The sequence below is a fragment of the Danio rerio genome, chromosome 21 (assembly GCF_049306965.1).
Source record: "Danio rerio strain Tuebingen ecotype United States chromosome 21, GRCz12tu, whole genome shotgun sequence".
Taxonomy (NCBI): Eukaryota; Metazoa; Chordata; class Actinopteri; order Cypriniformes; family Danionidae; genus Danio; species Danio rerio.
In genome coordinates this window covers 15706118-15728457 of record NC_133196.1, presented here as the reverse complement: position 1 = coordinate 15728457, position 22340 = coordinate 15706118, and the positions used below count along the sequence as shown (strand labels likewise).

General features: G+C 35.1%; 1 protein-coding gene across 5 annotated transcripts in view; it reads left to right on the top strand.

Moving 5' to 3' along the window:
- The window catches only part of si:ch211-196i2.1, a 120295-nt gene that overhangs the window by 47634 nt on the left and 50321 nt on the right, over nt 1-22340 (top strand). For 4 of the 5 annotated variants that reach the window (XR_012396669.1, XR_012396667.1, XR_012396666.1 and 1 more), the window contains exons 5-6: nt 1521-1652; nt 1826-1906. Coding sequence is in view for 2 of the 5 variants with exons in the window: in XM_009295261.5 (XP_009293536.1) it covers nt 1521-1652; nt 1826-1906 (213 nt within the window). In the remaining 3 variants the exon portion in view is untranslated. Of the gene's footprint in view, nt 1-1520; nt 1653-1825; nt 1907-15996; nt 16133-22340 lie in introns of those variants that run through there. The other variant, XM_009295262.5, reaches the window with a different exon arrangement.

Genomic DNA, 22340 nt, shown 5'->3' with positions numbered 1-22340 from the left:
CTCTACTGTAATTTTGATAGTTTGAACAGACTGCAGATATCATATAGTTCTTTGTCCCAAGTTCCCAATCAATCAATCAATCAATCAATCAATCAATCAATCAATCAATCAATCAATCAATCAATCAATCAATCAATCAATCAATTAATCAATCAATCAATCAATCAATCAATCAATCAATCAATTAATCAATACATTAGTTATACTGATAACCAAATATTTTGCAGTAGTGTATGGCTTAACCTGTTAGCCAGCATTCACCTATAGGGATTTACAACTACCTAACTTTAAACAGTAACAGTTCTTGACCCCAGTGTGCTACATACAAGCATTAGGTATCATTGGAAAGAAGACACTGAGCTTTACTATGGTCCATCTATCCAAAGTTTCATGCTAAAAATATGGAATGTTATACATTATAAAGCAATGAAAAAGAGAAATTGTACTGTATTTTTGAGTATTTTTACTTTGGCAATTTGTTTTGAACTAAAAAATACTTTATGATTTTGATGAAACTTACCTATCTCCGGATGGCATTTAATAGTAATATTTAGCCATTTTAATTTGTTTTCAAATAAAAAAATTCCTATGTTATGCTGAAGAACAGGTGCCTTAATGGGGTAGAAGTCTAGTTTAGACAGCTGTCCTCAAGTTAAATGCCCTTTTTTGTGTTATAAGAGGAAACTTTATAAAGCATGAAGTCTAGGCTAAGTGTCAGAGAATGACTTCATCCACACATCCCATTCCCATGCTCACACTCTGAACTCAGCTATGAACTGACATGGCTGGAGTTTGCATTTTAACACATTTCTTGAGAACTAGAGCAACGCTTTATGATCATTGTGTTATTTTACATTACACAGATTGTTAGACTGTCATCTAGACTGTAAGTTTTCATTTAGGCAATATATGATTGCATATGATGAATGATTGTTAATTGTTAGGTTATTAAAGCATTAGTTCACCTAAAACATTTACCCTCAAGGCATGCTAAGTGTATGCATCTTTCTTAAAATCCAACTAGAGTTTCATTAAAAAAGTTAACTTCTCCTGTCCATGTGTTTTTATACAAAAAATATCTATATTTAAAACTTTATTAATAATTTTATGTAACTTCTGGTGAGATGCAGGGATTATATGGTTTATAAAGTTTTAAATATGGATATTTTTCTAAGAAGATTCTCTTCAGGAGAATTTTATTCACCCTCTGGAGCCATGGAAGGTACTTTTTATGATGAATGGATGCACTGTATTGGACTTCCTTTGGGCTGCTGATGAGAGTCAGCTGACCGTTACCAATGTAGAGCTTGAAAAGCCCTGGATATACTATGTACATCTATTACTCTAATTAGATTTGACTAAAAGAAGAAATTCATATATACACCAATTGTAGGACTCCTTGAGGTTGAGTAAATCATAGTTTAATTTTCATATTTGGTTGAAATAATGCATGCGTTTATGTGCTGTGTGACAACATAGATTGTGTGTGTGTGATTGTTTCATCTGACTTGTGTCTCCAGGGCGATTTGATGCAAGTGGCATTTCTGATTGGAGAACCAGATGCAGCTCAAGATCACTGTGCCTTTTTCCAGCCCCAGTGTGGTGGAACTGGACACAAACCACCTCGCTCTCCTCGCATACACACTGAAGAGGTGAGCAAGCCATACTCTACAGAAGTGTCAGGCGCATGTTGATGTCTTCTATGTAACTTATATTGTATATCACAAAATGGTTGGTATTTGTAGTGATCCTAAATAAAGTGAACATGTACCTGATTTTTAGAGTTCTGTCTACACAGAGTCATCTTTTTTCATTCTCTGTCTAGGAACTTTTGCTATCCTCTAATGACCTGGAGGACTTGTTAGAGTCAGCAAAGAACAGTGACTCTATTCGGGCAAAACTGAATGTAAGTAGCAGTTTTTTTTTACTCTATTTGAACGAAATTCCGTACATATTCACCCAAAATTGTTCATGGTAACATTTGCGCACTCTCTAGTAATGTGATGCTCAGATCATTTTACCAACTTGGACCATCTTGTCTTGTTCAGCGATATGAACAATTTTTAAGTTGAGTTTAGTCTCTAAGACTAAGGCCCAGTCCCAGTTCTATCCCTTAGCCCTAAGGCCCTGTTCCATTTGTCTTTAGCTTGAAGGCGTAGGACTAAGGGGAATGGCTAGATAAGCCTTGAAACTGAGATTTTTGAAGACCACACTCGAAACCAAGGGGTACGAAAATTTCCCAGAGTACACCATCTACAACGGCAGCATGGCTGCTCACGAAAATAAAGAGATGTACAAATTATTTTTATTTTTTATTTTTTGTCATTATTACGAATTTTTACAACAAACAAGCATATGTTTTAATACATTCATAACAGCATTTGTGTTTTAACGTTATACGTAAAAAATAAAACACTAAAATAAACCATGTATGTTATCTATAATCCCTAATAATAACTCCTGTATGGTAGCCTCACAACATTTAGTCACTTGATGACACTTGAATACACTGTCAGAAAAGTCTAGTGGCTAGGAATTGGCTTTTTACAGCTATAATGCTATAATAATGCTATAATGTTAATGTTGTTTTTGTGTGTTTACAAAGATGAATATGGCCATGGTGTAAATACACAGAACAGTTATGATCTTATTGCCACATTATATCTTTATGATAACATGATATATGCCTTTGGTGATTTCCTGATGATAAATACCAAAAAATAACACAACTGGAGTAACTACAGCAGTCGCCATCGTCGATCTCATATGAAGCATGAGATGACGATGACATATGATGACGTGTGCAGGTGCTGTAGTGCTGTCCTATTTCTTAGGGGTACAATTTTGAAGCCCTTCCCCTTCACACTCTGTTTCAAGGGCCAAGGGGAAGGGGTAGGGGTACAAAAAAAAATTGGGATTGGGCCTAAATGAAATCAAAATGATTAGTTCATTCCCATCATATGGATAACATTAAAAAAAAAAAAAAACTGTCCAAAAATCCTATTACCACTGTCAGTAATATAGAAAAGAACCATCATGACAGAAATTCAAACATTTATAAGTTATAATGAGTATTTGGAATATTTTTTTTAATTATGCAATCATGCTGTCAAGTCACATTTTGAAAGAAGAAGGACTCAAAAACTGAAGGACTTAAGAGATGAATGAATATGATAGGCTGATAGGTCTTTCACGTAATGAACAAATGACTCAAATCCAACAGAAGCCTTGAAAAAAGAACTAATCTTCTCCTCCCATATGCACAATATTAAAATGCATGAATGAAGGATTCACTCCATGTTTCCATGTCACATTATATATAAGTTGAAAATGAACGAACGACTCATCACTAACACCTTCATAATCATGCCAAACCTAATGAAGCACACAAGAATTTGCCTTGCACACTGTCCAAAACAGGGGCGAAACTGTGACAATTCAGACATGACAATTAAGCATCATTAAAGTGATCCATGATTTTATGCAATGTTACAAAGCATTCATTCAACACATTTTAAAAGGCCTATTTCAATTGAATTTATTTATAAAGCACTTTAAAACAACACAGTCAAGCAAAGTGCTGCCAACAAAGAGTAAAACAAACTTTAAATTACAAATAAACAAGCATAAAATGTCAACATCTCACGCTGTGCTAAAAGCCAAATCGAACAGGTGGGTTTTAAGAAGAGATTTAAAAACACTAATGAAAGAGGCTTGTCTAATATACAATGGCAACTCATTCCACAATTTTGGTGCAGCCACAGCAAAAGCCCGACCCCCTCTGAGCTTTTGACTGGTCCTGGGCACACCCAAGAGGAGCTGGTCGGCTGACCTGACCGAACGAGAAGGTGTGTAAGGTCAGAGAAGCTCAGAGAGGTAGAGGGGTGCAGTACCATTTAGACACCTAAAAACAAATAAAATTAACTTAAAATGGATCCTAAAATGCACGGGCAGCCAGTGAAGAGGAGATAATATCGGGGTGATGTGCTCGTATTTGTGTGTGCCAGTTAAAAGACGTGCAGCTGCATTCTGAACAAGTTGCAGTCGAGAAATAGAAGACTGACTCACTCCAAAATAAAGGGCATTGCAGTAGTCCAAGTGGGAGGTAATAAAAGCATGGATTACTGTTTTAAAGTGCTTGTGTGATAAAATGTGCTTAATTTTGGCCAGTTGTCTCAAGTGAAAGAAGCTAAAGCGAACAACAGACCGAATCTGGCTGTCAAGCTTTAGTTTAGGAACAACAGACCGAATCTGGCTGTCAAGCTTTAGTTCAGGACCCATTTTAAAACCCCGGTTCACAATATCTGGCTTACTGAAAGTTCAACATTCACCTATGATGAATATCATCTTTTTAAATTTGTTTGGACAGAACTTTGTGTAGGTATAGTGTGTCCACAGTCATACTGGAGTAATATAAACACAATAAGTCTGTTTTTTTTATTTCCTGACATTAAAATAGGATTAAAATTTCTTCCAATTTGAGGCAGACTTAAACGTGATATAGGAGTGTGGTTTCCCTGCCCACCGAATTGATTGACAGCCGCATATCATGTCTCCGTTGTAACGCGTATAATCATATCAACAGGACCGCATGTGTGCAAAGGAACTAGGATTAAAAGATCTGTTCAGCTCTCTGTGATCATCAATCATCATCAAATTTGATCTAGAATGGGTTTTACAAGTTTAAAACGTTTGTAAAACAGTGCATGTTTGTAATGAATTACAGCGTTTTTAACTGTTCTTACTGTAGTATTTCTCACAAACGTCACGTGAGATCTGCTTCCTTCATGTCTTTCACTGTGCTGTTTATCTGACAGGGATTGAGGCCCACTCTGACATGCATGTGGGAACGGTGGGTGTGGAGAACTAGCAATAAAGGCACAGGCAACAAAAACAGCCTCAAGATCAATATTCTGAAAGTTATAATAAATAATCTGATGGGTGTTTTAAGCTGAAACATTCACAAAAAGCTTCTTTTAAATCATAAAAAGGGGTAAATTAGCTGCCCTTTAATGTATTTTATGTCTTTTATCCACAAAATATTGAAGAGCTTCAAAGGACTGTGTAAGAATAGCAGAACACAGCAGACAATCATACTGATCAATTATATACTACATTCAGCACTATGAACAAGCTCCTTGTGTGTTCCACAGAAGATAAAAAAAACAGTACGAGAGAGTTTGATGACAGAACTTTGGATGAAGTAGACCTTTTTGAATCTAAACCAACTGTTAAGTCGTCTAGCAAAAGATCAAACAAATTAAATATACTATAAAAATATTGATACTGCTATTCCTCTACAGTTTTTTTTATGAACAGGATAAGCAATTGCTTAATCCTGTCTACTTTGGGCATTTCATGGCTTGCAAATCCAAGATTACATATACACTGGCAAGTGTATCACATTATTTCAATAGGTACTTTTATTGGACTACAGCAACAGAAGCATTTTATTATTAGATTAATATCACGATTGCATGTTTGATGTTAATACTATTGCTTAAAAGAAAATTACACATGGACTGTCAAGATACAGTATGTCACCACCAAAATATCTCATACCTCCTAAGAAGCTGTATTTTTAGTTGCACACCTTTAGTGTGAAGCTAAAAGTCATTTAGTGTTTAATTTAATTTCCTGTCTGCGGTTTTATTATGTGTGGACATCCAAAAAGAGCATTCCTGATTAAAACTAAAGACAGCCTTACGGTCTTCAAAACATACCGTGAATCTGGTTTCATATATCAAAGCCAAGTGTGTTTTCCAAATCATTTTGTCTTTTCTTAGGCCAAATTAAGGTGGTGTTTGGTGTTGCTGATCTATAGCAGTCCATTCATGTTTGGAAGCTGGGAGCTCTTTGGATTCATGGTCATTGAGGGTTGTTACTCAAATATTGAAACTGCAGATATGAATACTTATGGACTCCATAGTCAATCCAATTCAAAAACCAAATGTTTCTTACGGTGAGGACTAGCATAGCATGTTTAAAACATCAAGTGCCTCAATCAATCACCTGGACTCCATTATGTTCTGTCAAAAAGGTGGTGGATTTCAAAGACCACGGAGTACTAGCTTTTTTAAAAAAATAACCTGCTTTATTTCTCCAGGTTTGCTCTCGCTCTCTTGCGGCGTAACCTCTTAACTATGAACTTTTTGTTGTGGTGTTTCTCTTTGATGCCTACGCCATTTTTGGTTTGCCAGTTTCCTGGACAGATTAATGGGAAACTTATGGCTTTCTTTGATCTCTTTAACTCAACAGGAGTGCAGGGGTGAAAGGTAATTACTAAATTAGCATGTCACCCATTTAAAATGTCACAGCTTTTAGGTCCAAATCATGATTGTTTAGTTGGATTTTTCTCAGTTTACCAATATATATGATATAGCTCGCTTTTAAATTGAGTGAGATTTAAAATCTGTCATTATAAAATCACACTCTTACTGTCATAGTATTTAGTACAAACCAGGGGTACGTTTCCCAAAACCATCGTTAGGCAAGTAAGGTCGCAAGTTCCCTTGTTACAAACATAGTTTGTTGATTTGCCGTTTCCCAAATCCGTCACTCTAACGAACATTTGCAAACTGCGTCGCAAACTTGAGAAACATAATTCGTGGCTGTGTTCTATTCCCACTTATCCCCCCTATGCCCTATTCATTTAGAACATTCTAACATTCAAAGTTGGAATTATTAAAAATAAAAAGGCATTAAGGTCATCTCTCTTAGGTATAATTTGCTTTCAAACTATTTTTACAGTTTAGTTTTAGCGATCTTTATGTTTACATTTGTGCTCCCTTTGCAGTGCAATTTGAAAACATTGATGTCATTTTGAACACCTAATTCTTTAATTCTTTTAATTTATAGTGGGTTATTTATTAAATATCTGTATAGTATATGACATGGGCCTGTTGGTTAGAACATTTCTGCAGTGGTTTACATTTCTCAAATTGTAAAAGTAGACTTAAAAAAAAATAAAAAAGATAAATAAGTAAATAAACAGCATCCTACTAAATAATAATAATAATAATAATAATAATAATAATAATAATAATAATAATAATATTAGCATCGTCATCATCATCATCATCATCATCATCATCATCATCATCATCATTAATAACATTTAATAATATTATTAAAGTATGTTTTTCGTTTCTAATAAATAATAAATATTACATTTCATTTTATAATAAATAAATTTATTTATTTATTTATTTATTTATTTATTTATATGATTTATATATGACATTAGAATACGTGTTAGCTTTTGTAAGTGATATGTTTTAGAATAGAATATTATAATGTTCAACTTCTCAATAATATTAGTAAAGCAAACTTAGGCCCTATGTGCCATTTAAATATTTTTCAGTTAACATGGAAAGCGACTGCATGTTTTTACCAAATCTAATATTGGATTTTATTTTAAATGCGTGCTTGTATAAAACAATATAAATTGAAATTATGGGTTTTTCTCTGAAGAAGTTGTTACTCCACCCAGTTTAGAACATCATTATGGGCGTTTTACGTTATAACTACCGTGGTGTAAGATGGATCTGCGACAAAGAAACTACAGGTTTTGGGAAACACTCGTCACTACATAGTTCTTTTCCCAAACGATGCATCATAGTATGATAGTTCAGCTGCGAGTTACATCGATGTTTGGGAAACGCACCCCTGGTTGTCTATTGAGAAAAGTCTCATTTTGCCTTTCATTAAGCTGTGACATTATGTGAAAAACTATGAATATTTTACTATAGCTCAAGTTCTCGAGCATTTACCTTGTCAAGACATAGAGTGTTGTGTGTACTACAATACATGTTTGTTTGACCCACAGAGCGACATGTGAAATGTCAGAGTTTATATTGTATATACATTTGTGACTGTTTCTGTTTATTTATTTTGGGTTGTTCTCAGTCTACAGAGGCAGCTTGTACATTTAAATATGGTGTTAGCATGTTTAGAAATAGCCTTTTTTTCTCGTGGGTTTCGTTTGGCAGAGGTAGGCACGAGCATGTAATTGATTTTCTCGACACTAAAATTAGGTTTGAGTTGGATGGAGGTCTCCTCTAGGGAAGTGTCAAAATTACTCAGACTGGCTGTGAAAGATTCAACAGCTCCAGACGTGCCTTTGAACTTGCTCTGTCTGTGAGTGTAAATGTAGCTCATGCACAGTCTTTAATGATATAGTTTATTTGTTCATGGACACAATTGTGAATGTGCATGCAAGCATCGCCAGCTTTTCTTAAATTAAACACTTTAGAAGTGTTGCTTATACATGTTCTTTGTTTATAAAAAAACAAAAAAAAAAAACAGATAGAGTTGCTGATTTTCTCAACATTTCCCAATAACAGGGGAAAAGGTTGAGTGCATGCTGTCCATTCTGTAGTCTTACTCTGCCTGAAGGCTTATTATTAATGGTTCCTGAGCATCAAATCAGTATATTAAAATGATTTCATGTGACACTAAAGACTGGGGCAATAATGATGCTGAAAAATAAGCTTTGCTATCACAAGAATAAATTACATGTACACTCTCAGAAATAAAGTACAAAATCTGTCACTTCTCAAAGGTATATTTTTGTAACTAACAGCTTCTTAAAGGTACATATTAATACCTAAATATATATATATATAAATGTGTACCTCATACTGTAGTACCCTAATGGCCTGTTTCCACTGAGTGGTAGGGTATGGTCGGGTCAGTACGCATCACCTTTATCAGGCTTGCGTTTTCACTGCCGAATGGTACCAATGGTACCCTTTTGGTGGGTGTGGTGTACGACAGAAACTTTTAGTCAATGTCCTTCTTACTCGAGGAAGTGTCAAAGTAAAGCTGTACGGGTCGTTCACCTATCATTTGAGAAGCACAAAACAGATGCTTTATACACATAAATACAACAATACTAACCTTTCTATGAACATGATTTGATTATAACTGCAGATCAATGAACATTAGTGAATATCAATACTCATCAATAATGTAAAATAGCCTACTTCGATGTCTGCAAATATATAAAATAAATAAATAAATGCAACATATATGAACACATACAGACTACAAAACTACACAGTATAAATTTAGGCCTTATCTGGGTTTAGGAAGTAATTTTGTCATTCCGAGTTCATAATAGTCCAAAAGGTGATGATAATAGTTTAATATGGCAGTTTTTTCATGTTTTATATTGCAGAAAAAAAATCATTTGCTGCTGTTTTTTCCAGCTTCTCCTTTGTTTTTTTTGCGCTTCACTCTCGCGTTTGTCGGTTTCTGAAAGGATCAGACATGAGAAGCACTTCAATAAACACGTATCCGTTATTATCATGAGCTTAAAAAGTTTGTTATTTCAAATAAAGATGCGCATGTGAGCTCTCTGGAGAAATCGAAACCACTCTCTTTTAGGCCTACTTGTAAACAACAACGAGGCACATGGTAGATTCTGCTCTTCCTCTTGGTTTTGTGGCTGCTCATCAAGACGACGACAAGGTCTTTTTGAGCTTGGGTTGATCATGGCTCATTATTATATGTATATATTATTATGGTGTAATGTCTAAGCTGTGTACTTAAAAATGGCAATTCCTGTGTTTTCCTGTGACGTATCTGTAAACCAAATGCATTCAGCTGAGCATTTTGCTCTGCCTTTTTTGTGCTAGGTACCCTTTCGAAAGAGTACCCAAAAAGTGGTATGGTACGGTTCACTTTTTGGTTCTTTTTGACAGTGAAGACTGCTATAAAAGCGTACCGTACCGTACCACTCAGTTGAAAAAAGCCATAAATGTACAAAAGTGCACCCTAAAGCAGTGTTTCTCAACCACCTTCCTGAAGGATCACCAGCATTGTATGTTTTGGATGTCTCCTTTGTCTTTCACACCCATTACAGGTCTTTCAGTCTCTGCTAATGAGCTAATGATCTAAATCAGGTGTTTGGTTAAGGAAGATGGAAAATGTGCAGAGCTGGTGGTCCTCCAGGAATGTGGTTGAGAAACTGCCTTAAAGGACACATGTCCATATGTACGGTATATAAGTGTACCTTTTAAAAATGTAGAAATAATTACTGACTTTGTACCTTTATTTCTGAGAGTGAATTTAAGGTAAAGCGTTTTTTATTTTTTATTTTTTGCTTGTTTTTTTGTTTGTTTGTTTTTTGTTTGTTTGTTTTTTATAAAACTTTTGTCTTATTGTAACACATTTTTATTTTGTTTATGATCAAATAAATGCATCCTGGATATGCAGCTTAAAATATGCTAGCAAAATCATGGATACATTTTACCATCCTCAAGCATTTAAAGGGGTGGTCCACAGTGTATTTTAAAGCTTAGTTGTGTTTATAAGGTGCAAATCAATGTGTGCTCATGGTTTATTAGTAGAAAATTGTGTTATTTTTTCATATATTTTACTTTGATTATATTAACTAATCAGCTAACAGGAAAATCTTATTTCCTTGCGCTGCTGAAGATTGTGGGTGTTTACAGCGGTTTGACACATAAATATTAATTTGTAGCTAAATTGTTAGTGGTGCCAAACAGCATTTCCCATTGTTTACATTCGTCAGTTGAAGGAGTTTTGAGCCAAGTTCAGCACTGAACTGAGAGATTTTGGAAGTTCTCTTTTGTCAAACGCTAGCTTTATATTTTTCACAATTCTCTGGAACATAATTTAATTTAAACTGTAAGCTTCTCTCTCTATGTTGTATCCTTTGGAAGCCCAAATACAGACACAGAAGAAGCTCTGTGAAAATAGCAGCATTTGGACGCATTTTAGCTGTCTCGGTTATAACATTACAGCACATCTAGCCATGCCTCTTTGCTGCTCAGGGTGTGTGCACGTGGTGAATGCACATAAACTTAAGCGATTGTGATCTTACTAGCCCGGATGTATTTTTTTGTAGTCTCCAAACTTTGTTCGCTGAACATTGAACTTTGAGCATATTGCATTAAGAGATGTTCTTTATGTTCACATGGCTACATTGCATATCAACTAAAGTTTAAAATATGATATTGTAGTGAACCACCCCTTTCACTTTTTAAAGTTATTCTATGAATTATTCTAGTCTAGTTTTTTTCCCCCCAAGCCTCTTGCATAACAGTTTGATAAGCAAGCCTCTGCAGAGATGCACACACACACACACACACACACACACACACACACACACACACACACACACACACACACACACACACACACACACTCACACACAGTTCTGGCACAGATGCACAGACTGAAGTGAGTGCATAGATCAGTTGCTTGCCATGCAATCTTGTATATAAAAAACAGTTTAAGAGTTATACGCCTTGGAACACATCTGTCATCTTAGTAATAATTGAAGCAATAAGTTGTTTTCCTGTCTTTTGTTCATGTAGGTTGCACCGCATGCCATTTCCATGTCTCAAGCTAAAAAAAAAAACCCTTCTCAGCTGATTACAGTAGATGCTACATCAACAATGCATTGATGCTTTGAACTATGCCGATAGTTAGCTAATTCAGAGAATCTTTTGTGAAAACATGAATGACTATGAAGTGTAAAACGGATTTATTAAAGCGCACAAGAGACAAAGGCGATTTTAATAAATTGTGTTCTATTCAAACATTTCAGCAAAGCGATATTAAGGAATGTTTTCTTCATTTGATTGATCTGTTTTACTGCAGCATCTGACAGTTGTTTAGTGCAGCAAATATAAATGTGTTTGAAATTAAATTAACATCTATTTATACATGTGAGAAAACTCCAGTTCGCATGTCACAATGACAATAAACAAGCGTAAAAACACCATGTGATTATGCAACTTTCCGCCCTTTAAGAGCTCAACTGTGCAAACTGTTACATAATTTAAAGCATATTTTTTGTCCTTTATGGAGTGTGTATGATAGTTTGCTGAAAACTCTGTAATTATACTTCATTGTCCAGGCAGGTGTCTTCATCATGCCCTCCTCTCCTCCTTACTGTCTTTCTGCCCGTGGGCAGTAACACTGTTGACGGGTGCCCTCAGCTCTAACTCATTGCTGTAATTATCAGTTCTGAGACAGTAATTTAGTACCGTCCAACCCCAAACCCACAATAAATCACATGCAAAGTGACCATGCAGAAATACCGCGATACTTTTTCATTTTTGTACTTGATAGACAGATACCTGTAGATAAAATAGAAGCTATGAATGTGTGGATAGATGTGAGTTGATAGATAAGACTGGATGTGTAGATGAATATACAGTAGGTAATTAAATTGGTAGACATTTGGTGGATTGGGTGGATGTACATAAAAGCATAGAAAGAGATAAATTAAATATGGTTGAATGAGTGGATAGATCTGGTTTATGGGTTACGAGATGGGTTGATGACTAGAATGAATAGAAATGGATGGATATTGTTGGAATAATCAATCAGTTCCATGCGTGTTCAGTAAAAAAGGTCAGGAGAGGTTTTTCTTCAAGGGTTAGCATAATTAGCAGTTTATTGGATACAAAAGAATATTTTAATTTACAGAATTCTGGCATCTTCAATGCAATGCAAAAGTTACATATATACAGGAGGTGCACACAGTATTCATTTCCTAACTTCAACTTATATAGACAGCTGATATTAACAGGTGGAGTGTAGTGGCATTCGTCACTTGTCAATCATTCTCCAGTCCTCCATTGGCTGCACCCATACATACGTCCTCTTTTTCAAAAAGCTCAACGGGAATTTCAGTGCTGACAGGAAGTTTCTCGCTGCAGATCTCAAGTTAAATTTGTACAAGCTTTTATGTAACTCTGCAAAAATGCTTCATTACTATGCAAAATATATCAGACTCGAGAAAAAAGTGAGTTAATACACCAGCTCCAAGCAGCAGTTTACTAAAAAAAAAAGAGACAAAATACATAGAGCTGTCAAAATTAGCGCGTTAACGCACGTGATTAATTTGAAATATTTAACACGTAAAAAAAATAACGCAAATAAAGCAGTTACCGTTTTTTTATTTCTTCTTGTGGGCAATGTGTGTTCAGGGCCGGCTGCCTTGGGCAGCGGAATAGTGAGTGAGCACACCCGGTCCTCACATTCATCCGCTACACGCACCCCCTCCCTCATGGTTCTCGGCCTTCCATATAAATAAAACGGCATGATTGCCGTTTGCCTAGAGTGTCAGATCAGCTTGCTCTGGTCGTGCGTGTGTTTAACGTGCAAAAAAAATTTGGATAAGACCAAGGACACCCTTTTAGAAGGAAAGTTTCAGTATAAAACAATTGATGTCGCATCACCAGGCTATCCTGCGTTTCTCCAGAGTTTCATGCAATTTCGGGAGTTTCATTTTTAATCTTTAGACTTTAGCTACAGTTCACTCTCATTCAGCATATTTTCATTCATTAATGGAATTTGATACCTCATGGCGAATAGAAAGAAAAACCTCTACATTTCGAGACTCGCGTGATCATTTAAGGTATTTAAAAATTGCTGCTTACATGGTCGACTCTTAATCAGTATCATCTAATTATCAAAGCTGAGTATTGGTGTCCATGTAAATGAAAGTGCCAGATGAATTCTGCATCCATGAGCCCTAAAATGTTTCATTAAGTTTGACGTGTTTCCCCCCTTTTGTAAAGCGTCTCTGCTTCACGTTGGTGTGTCAGAATCTTTGCTTGTGAAATACAGCCATAATGCTCAGAATGCTTAGTTTAAGCAAATTTGATGAACGCGATCATGCTTGTTGATGAATCTGAAGGCATCCCTCTCGCTCACCAACACTACGTTCGTTGTCTGTGTCTGTGTGTGTGTGTGTGTGTGTGTGTGTGTGTTTGTTTGTGTGTGTGTGTGTGTGTGTGTGTGTGTGTGTGTGTGTGTGTGTGTGTTTGTAATCCACTTAGAATCCAACATGGAATGCATTTTTGTTTGTTATTGGCATTGATTTTTTTTAAAATTCAAATCGCACTTACATGCCTGTGTTTTTATTTCTGTAATAAGTATGGCATTTCGTGACTAATCATGATTAATTATGATTAATTACGTTTCGTGATTAATCATGATTAATTGCAAAAAAGTGTGATTAATCTGTTAATTTTTAAAATCATTTGACAGCCCTAAAGCTGTGTTTAAAACAATTCCTTTGTAATTCCTTTTTCCTAACAATATATAATTGAAGGCAAAATTAATAGTCCTCCTGTGAAATTTGTATTCTTTTTCAAATATTTAGCAAGTTCTGTTTAATTGAAGCGGAACAGTGGCTCAGTGGTTAGCAATGTAGCTGGTTCGAGTCCCGACTGGGCCAATTAGCATTTCTGTGTGCCGTTTGCATGTTCTCCCTGTGTTCGCATGGGTTTCCTCCTTGCGTTCTGGTTTTCCCCGAAGTCCAAAGACATAAGTGAATTGAATAAACTAAATTGGCCGTAGTGTATGATTGTCTGTGTTAATGAGGGTGTATGGGTGTTTTCCAATATGCTGGAATTGTTGGCGGTTTATTCCGATGTGGTTAACCCTGATAAATAACTAAGCTGAAGGAAAGTAAATGAATGAATGAATGAATGAATGAATGAATGAATGAATGAATGAATGAATGAATGAATGAATGAATATTTAATAGGGAGAAGATTTGTTTTTATATTTTTTGAAATGTAGTTTGTTCTGCTGGCAATTGAAAATAAGTCCTAAGGGAGATTATAATATTAACCATAAATATAAAAAATAAAATCTGGTTTTATTCCAGCCAAACTAAAATAAATAAAACTTTCTTTAGTGGAAAATTATAATAGAAATACTGTGAAAATGTCCTTGCTATGTTAAATATCAGGAGGGTTAAAAAACTATATGAACAGTTAATAAAAAAAAAAACAACAACTGATAATTCCATTTATTTTCAATACATTTTAATCATCCAAGAATTCATTTGCCAAAAGTATTTACAAAACTTCATAACAACGGAGTCATTAGATTTTGCATATGAACTCTTTATATAATTTTATATGGATAAACAGAGATGGATTGGTGTATGGCAGATAGATAGATAGATAGATAGATAGATAGATAGATAGATAGATAGATAGATAGATAGATAGATAGATAGATAGATAGATAGATAGATAGATAGATAGATAGATAGATAGATAGATAGATAGATAGATAGATAGATAGATAGATAGATAGATAGATAGATAGATAGATAGATAGAATGACAGGCAGGCAGGCAGACAGACAGATCAGCAGATAGATAGATAGATAGATAGATAGATAGATAGATAGATAGATAGATAGATAGATAGATAGATAGATAGATAGATAGATAGATAGATAGATAGATAGATAGATAGATAGATAGATAGATAGATAGATAGATAGATAGATAGATAGATAGATAGACGGACGGATGGACGGATGAATAAGTGGAAGGATATAGACAGATAGACAGAAACTCAGCACTTGTCAACACTGATCTGAGTCCTACAAATCAGGACTGACTGAAGCTTTCTGGAAGCAATTATCTGCTATTTATGAAGGACCCTTGTGACAGATCCCCACAGACTGTCTCTATGAAGACTTTCCAGATTGTTTTCTGTGTTACAAGCTGAGGGTGTGGATGGCCTACTCTTTCATTTCAGATCTTTGATTCATAGCACTGGCAGGCTTTTTTTTTCTTCTTCTTCTTCTCGAGTTGCACATTATTTGTATCAGCAAGCTGTCAAGAAACTGGTTCGTTCTCCGAGGCGATGCCAAAAATGTGTCCGCAAACACTGGCAGGGCATGAATTCCCCATCGACCCATTACTTTCTATTGCATGAACGATACTGTTGTTATCAATTAATTGTGATCCACTTCAGTGAGCATGTAAGCACTTGTATCTGGACACTATAAGCGTTCTTATCCACTCACAGTGACAAGAGCGAACCCTCGCACAATCACCCGCTCAATCTGCCCTCCAGCCACGCAGCCAAACAGGTGTCTCATTGTGTAGGTGATATGTGTGTGTAACCTGCATGCGTGTGGGTTGGATTGAGCATTTGTGGGTGTGCTAGTGTGTTTTGCGCATATTTGACTGTGAGTCTCATTGCGTTTTTGTTGTAGGTGATGTATGTGTGAATGTGTGTGTGCCATCATGAGGATCTGGATGTGTTTGCTAGCATGCTTTCTGTTGGATTTAATGAGATTTGGAGCGCAAGGTCAGAGGAATCGCATTCCAAAGGTATGGCTTCATTCTGGCAACCCTTCTGAAAGTGTTTGTTTGGGAAAAATTGGTCTTACAAATCATCCATCCACTAAGCGTTTAATAAAAAAACGTAGGTTTTACTAATCCAATGCTTCATAAAAGCCTCTGCTTTGAGTTCATCTTTCTGAACGTGTCTAAATATTCGTTTTTGAAAAATATGTCATATGCGTGTAATCAAGTGTTAGTCCGTCTCTCCTGAAGCCTCACTGTGGTTTGGCTGCAGATGTGAGAGGTTACAGTGGTTTTGGTTTTTATGAGGGAAATAGTTTTCACTGAGCTGGTTCGACCACAAGTTCTGGGTTCACGTCCAGTGTCAGAGTGCAGATTTTAAATTTGTTTGACATTTTATTGGTTTTGCAGTATTTTACAGCATCTTTACAATTTCTTTGCACTTCTCACTATTATTTTTATGCTGCACATAACTGCACAATAACCACTGTTCTTTATATTATTAGTATTATTATACATAGAGCTAAAGTGATTTCCCAGCCTGACATTATATTTAAAATCCCTCAGTGGCAGAAAAGCAACAGCTGTGTGCGACGGCTTTATAACAAAACCAAAATAACTTAATGGACTCAGAATTAATTCAGTTGTTTGTGCAGATGTAATTGGTGTTTTCGTACTTAATTTTGGTTTTGTGCCTAACCATATTTTCTCCATATAACATTTTGTTTGTTTTTCACTTTTTTAAGAGGGATATGACATGAGAAGCAATTTATAGTTTAGTCGAAGTACAAGATCTGGCTGGTTTGACATTGGTCAAATACCTGTGTCTGTGATAGATTTACACACAGTCAACATCTTTCAAGTCAGAATAGCTCCTTTGCTTAGAAAGCATTTTTTTTTTTTTAAAGATGTCTAAAGACGTCAAAACATTGTCTTTTTGGCCAAAACAAGGATAACTTTGGGCTTGCAGTGAAAAACTTATAGACGTCTAAGAATAGGCCAAAACTAATCATCAAATAAACAGAAATTACTGACTACACATTCAAAGTCTGTCTAATTTGTCTATTTGATGACTAGTTTAGTTTCGGGCTACTATCGGATGTCTATTAGATTTTGATGACAGCCCAAGTTTAGCCTTGTTTTAGTCTATGTTTGGATGTCTATTAGATGTCTATTAAACACAAAATTGTTTAGAAAAGAAGGGAAGAAAGAAAGAAAGAAAGAAAGAAAGAAAGAAAGAAAGAAAGAAAGAAAGAGAAAGAATATTGTTTGTGTTTGAAAGGTGTCTAATAGATTTCTAATAGACGTCTAGACCTAGTTGTATTGGCTAAAATAAGGAAATGAATGACTACACATATAAAGTCTGTCTTAAACTAGTCAAGTTTTGGACTATTCTTAGATGTCTATTAGATTTTCATTGACAGCTCAAGTTTAGCCTTGTTTTAGCCAAGCTGTCTATGTTTAGATGTCTATTAGACGTTTATTAAACACAAAGAAAAAAGGAAAGAGAGAAAAAGAAAAAAAAGAAAGCATTGTTTGTTTTTAAAAGATGTCTAATAGATGTCTAATAGACGTCTAAACCTAGTCATCTTGACTAAAACAAGGAAATGAACGACTACATAAGGTTTGTCTAAAACTAGTCTAGTTTTTTGGCTATTCTTATTAGATTTTCACTGACAGCCAAGTTTAGCCTTGTATTAGCCAAGCTGTCTACATTTAGATGTCTATTAGATGTCTATTAAACACAAATTGTTTACTGGGTTTGTGGTGGGTTTGTGTGTGGTTAGTTAACAATTTGCACACACTATTTAAAGACCGAGGCGTTGGATGCAAATTTATAACATTCAGAACGGAGTTTAAATGTCTTTTAAATTTTTTTTTACAAACTGCTTTGTATTTAGCTCTATGGTGGTTAGCTGGCATGTAGACACGTGTAAATTATGTCTCTGAAGCCTAAAGGCATATCCCTTTTATTTTTTTGGAAACTCTTTACCTCTCCCTCAGATCTGTCATCCGGACGCTTTCAATCTTTCTAAACTGTATTCAGTCAGGAACGTTTTTTTTTTTTTTTTTTTTTTTTTTAGCAGCAAACCTTTAAGGGATCACGCACCCAAAAGTAAAAATTGGCTGTTAATTGACTTGCCCTCAGGCCATTTATGAAGTAGATAAGGAAGATTTTTTACAAAATCATTGGTAATTTATACAATTCAAATCAATGGTTACTATTCCTTTGAGAGTAAAAAATATTTACAGGGGGCTAAGAAAAAAGAAAATAAATGTTAAAAAAAAACTACAGTTCCTGATGATAAACTGAGGTCATATGAAGCAAAACTGATGGTCCTGAAGGATGCCTTATTTGCAAATCAATTGTTCACTTAGACAGAGTATTTTCTGTGAGCATAGAGAGCCAGTTCACCAAATCAACCGAACTGTAACTCAGGTTCCTTAATTAGAAAAGCAATCCAAGACTCTACACAAAAACACTGAAGGATACTCCTACAAAGTCAAAAAGGCACAAGCAAGACGAATTTACTAGCAATTTACGTAGTAAAGGCAAATGTTTTGTTTACAATGGTTTGGTAACCATTGCCAATGCCAAGCTAACCATGGTAAAACTATGATCTATCTTGTTTTAAGAAACCACGTGACAATTCAATAGAACATATGATCATACTAAACCAAACAGAGAAAATTAAAATCTTATTGAAAAACATCAGAGTTGCACATAAAGTTGAAGTCAAATAGGCTAAAGAACAAATCATCTTTATACAATAACTTGCCAAATTACCCTAACCTGCCTAGGTAACCTAATTAACCTAGTTAAGCCTTTAAATGTCACTTTAAGCTGTATTGAAGTGTCTTAAAAAATATTTATTAAATTGTTATTTACTTTCATCATGGCAAAGATAAAATAAATCAGTTATTAGAAATGAGTTATTAAAACTATTATGTTTAGTAATGTGGCGAAAAAAATCGAAGAAATTGGTAAAAAAAAATAAACAGGGGGGCTAATAATTGTGACTTCAACTGTATGTATACATCTCACTCACATCACAGCATGTCTGTAAACATTCAGTTGTTCTGAGGGGTATTCCAGAAAACAGGTTATGTGACATATCCGGATAAGTTTAAGAGTGAGTGGATAACCTCAGCTTTTGGTTTCAAAAATGGAGGTAACTTTATACGTGCATAGGTTTCTTTCTCGTATCAAAAAGAATATTTGAATGAACGTTGTTGTTTTTCAAAAGAATCGTTAATGTATTTAACAAACCTTTTGAAATCAAACGTGACAAACCGTGGGTCTGCGCCTACCATAGAAAACATTCAGTGAAGCTTATTGTTTTTCAATCAGGGCATTTAGGCTACTGTACAATGTGGCAATAGCGTGTAAATCCATCTTAAGCCTCACACTAAACTGTTTTATACACTCTTGTACAGTTCTTGGCCATACACCACCGCGTATCATTACACAGACAATCTAGAGCACCGCAATATTGTAGCGGTCAGTGCGCCATTAGAGATCATGATGGTGCTCACAGCAGAGCGAGTTCGAATCTTTCATAGATTTTTTTCTCTTCCTCTCTCTCTCTCTCTTTGCACCCCTCACATTATTCTGTAGCATATGTATAATAGTATTAGAAGGGCCAACTTTGTCTTTTCTAGGAAAATATATCTATATTTTAAGATGTAGTCATTCATATGTATACATCTATTCACGCTCAAACACACACTCAATACATTTTTTATATAATTGTTTTAGGGTTTCCAAATGCTGTTGAGTGCAATAATTGCAGACACTTTTAAAGCTACATCAGTCAATAAAGATCACTGATAATATGAACTCTGTCCATAGTATAAATGTGCAGTTAACAACTTAATTTCCTTATTAAAACCTCCAGCTCTGCCTCTGTAAAGTGTGTTGTCTTTTTTTCTCACCGTGACTTTCAGTGGTGACTTGTGAATTCGTCGATCTACTTACAATGCCTTCAGGCTTTCTGGAATACCCCGCTGGATTGTCACAATAAAAAAATAAAAACATTAAAAAAAAAAAAACTCCTATATACAGTATATGATCAAACCCGATCTCATCATAACTTCAATATTTTCCCCCTCCTTGTCAAAATAATCAGTGTACTATAAGTTGAACTTTCTTTTTTTTAATGTCAGCACTACAAACTCAGACTTATTATGTCAGTTTGTTCCCATACTTAGTTTTGATTTTCAATGCCAGTTTGGCTGGTTTATTCCCCATTAGAAAAAAATCATCACTTTAGTTACTTGAAATAATTAGGTTCAACCTCTATTTACAAACTCTGTGCAAGTGCCTTACAAGCACTAGCAAAAGTGAGGTTACTGCAACTATGTTTTAAAGCTGGTCCTGGTCACATGAAGCCCTCTGGTGGTCAGATGCTGTTCTGGCTAGAGCTGAAGTGGAAGCTGCTGTTCTCTGGGTGACTGGCCACCTTATTGTGAGTCAGTGTGTTCAGACCCTCTTTGGAAGGCTATTAGAGGGATATCATCAGACTAACAGTGGGAAGATAAGCTGGACGGCAGGCCTTCATTGCCAGGTGAAGATCAAGTGTCGTTTTATCAGGACGTGGCCACAGAAAGAGCCATTGTTAGTTTGCTAGCTTTAGTATTAGAACGGGGCTGTTTTACTGAGTTCTTTTTTACTTATGTAGAGTATTTGCAGGTTGTTGTTTTTTTCAACATGATTTACAGATTGACTTTAAAATGTAATTTAGTGTAACTAATATATATGCCATATTTAGAACTAAAATTGTCTGGTATCATAAAAGACTTTATTTAAAGGGATAGTTCACCTAAGAAATCAAATGTATTCACTGTTTACACAGCCTTATGTGGCTTTTACCATTTTAACCATTGACTTTTATAGTTGGATAAACAAGTCAAATCAGTAAATCATTGGAAATCAATGGTTTCAGGTTTGCAGCTTTCTTCAAAATATCTTCTTTTGTGTTCAACAGATGAAAGAACGTGAGAAAGGTTTGAAACAAATAAAGAGTGAGTAAATGATGATAGAATTTTTAAGTTTTTGGTGAACTATTCCATTAAGATAGATAGTTAGGCATCATTTTAAATGCACCAATCTTTATATCACTTAGTTTTTCAACAAAAAGCCACTAATATCTAAAATCTTTCCTTTTTATATTTTATAAAATACAGTTTCTTTGTTTTATTTTTACATCAATATACATTTTACTCTGAATGATGATTGAACATTATTCTAGGGCTGGGCGATATTGCAAAAAAAAAAAAAGCAACTATATCATGTTTCATATAATTCAATATCGATAATTATTGAATATTTTTAACAATAAATTTAGGAATATTATATTTTTTTTTTATTTAGGCACTTTTTTTATTTACCAGCATGGCTAAGGCAAATAGTTTTAATAGTCAAAACCAAAAATATTTAAACAAGATATCTCAACTCTTCATAATAAAATAAACATAAGTGTTATAGAGACTTAAACTTGATGAATAAAATGTTAGAAAGTGTGTGCAATGGTTAAAGCGTAAATTCTGAACAATCAAAGCAAACATTAAGGTGTGAATAGTTATGATACAGTAAACCTCAAACTCTGTCAACAACACAAATTAGGATAATCAAATCTGAGCTTTCAAATAAAGGAACCAGCCATCATTATTCAAATACATATTGAACATTACAAATTGTGAAGTTGGATGACTGCATCACCCTCTATGCTAAAAACTCTTTCAGGTGGGGAATTAGTGGCTGGAATGTACAAGAAAATAAACCAAAAAGCCACTCCATCGACATCTTTACATCCTTTTTTTATTTACAATCTCCTCACTGCTGCTTTACGGCACTCATTTTCACAATTATTGTTATTCTGACCTGAAGTGACAAGCGCGTGGGCATGGATTCCTTAACAACTTACAATGAACTTAGCGCTCGCGCTTCCCTGGTGTCTCATGAAGCTAGGTGACCATCAACCATTGACAAGTGGACAAATCATTGCTGCAGCTCTGATGCAAGTTTATGGAGAAAAGTAAAAACATGCAGTGGATGCGCAGTGTTTGTCTGAAGTAATTAGTCTGCTGTTATTACTGAAATGTGCATATTCCATACAAAGAGTGAAGCAGATTAGTTAGTTTTACTTACATGAATTGCGAGCGCTCAGAGCATTCGAAAAAATTCAGATGTATTTTAACTAGGTGTGGCTGGAACAATGCACGCAGTTTACCT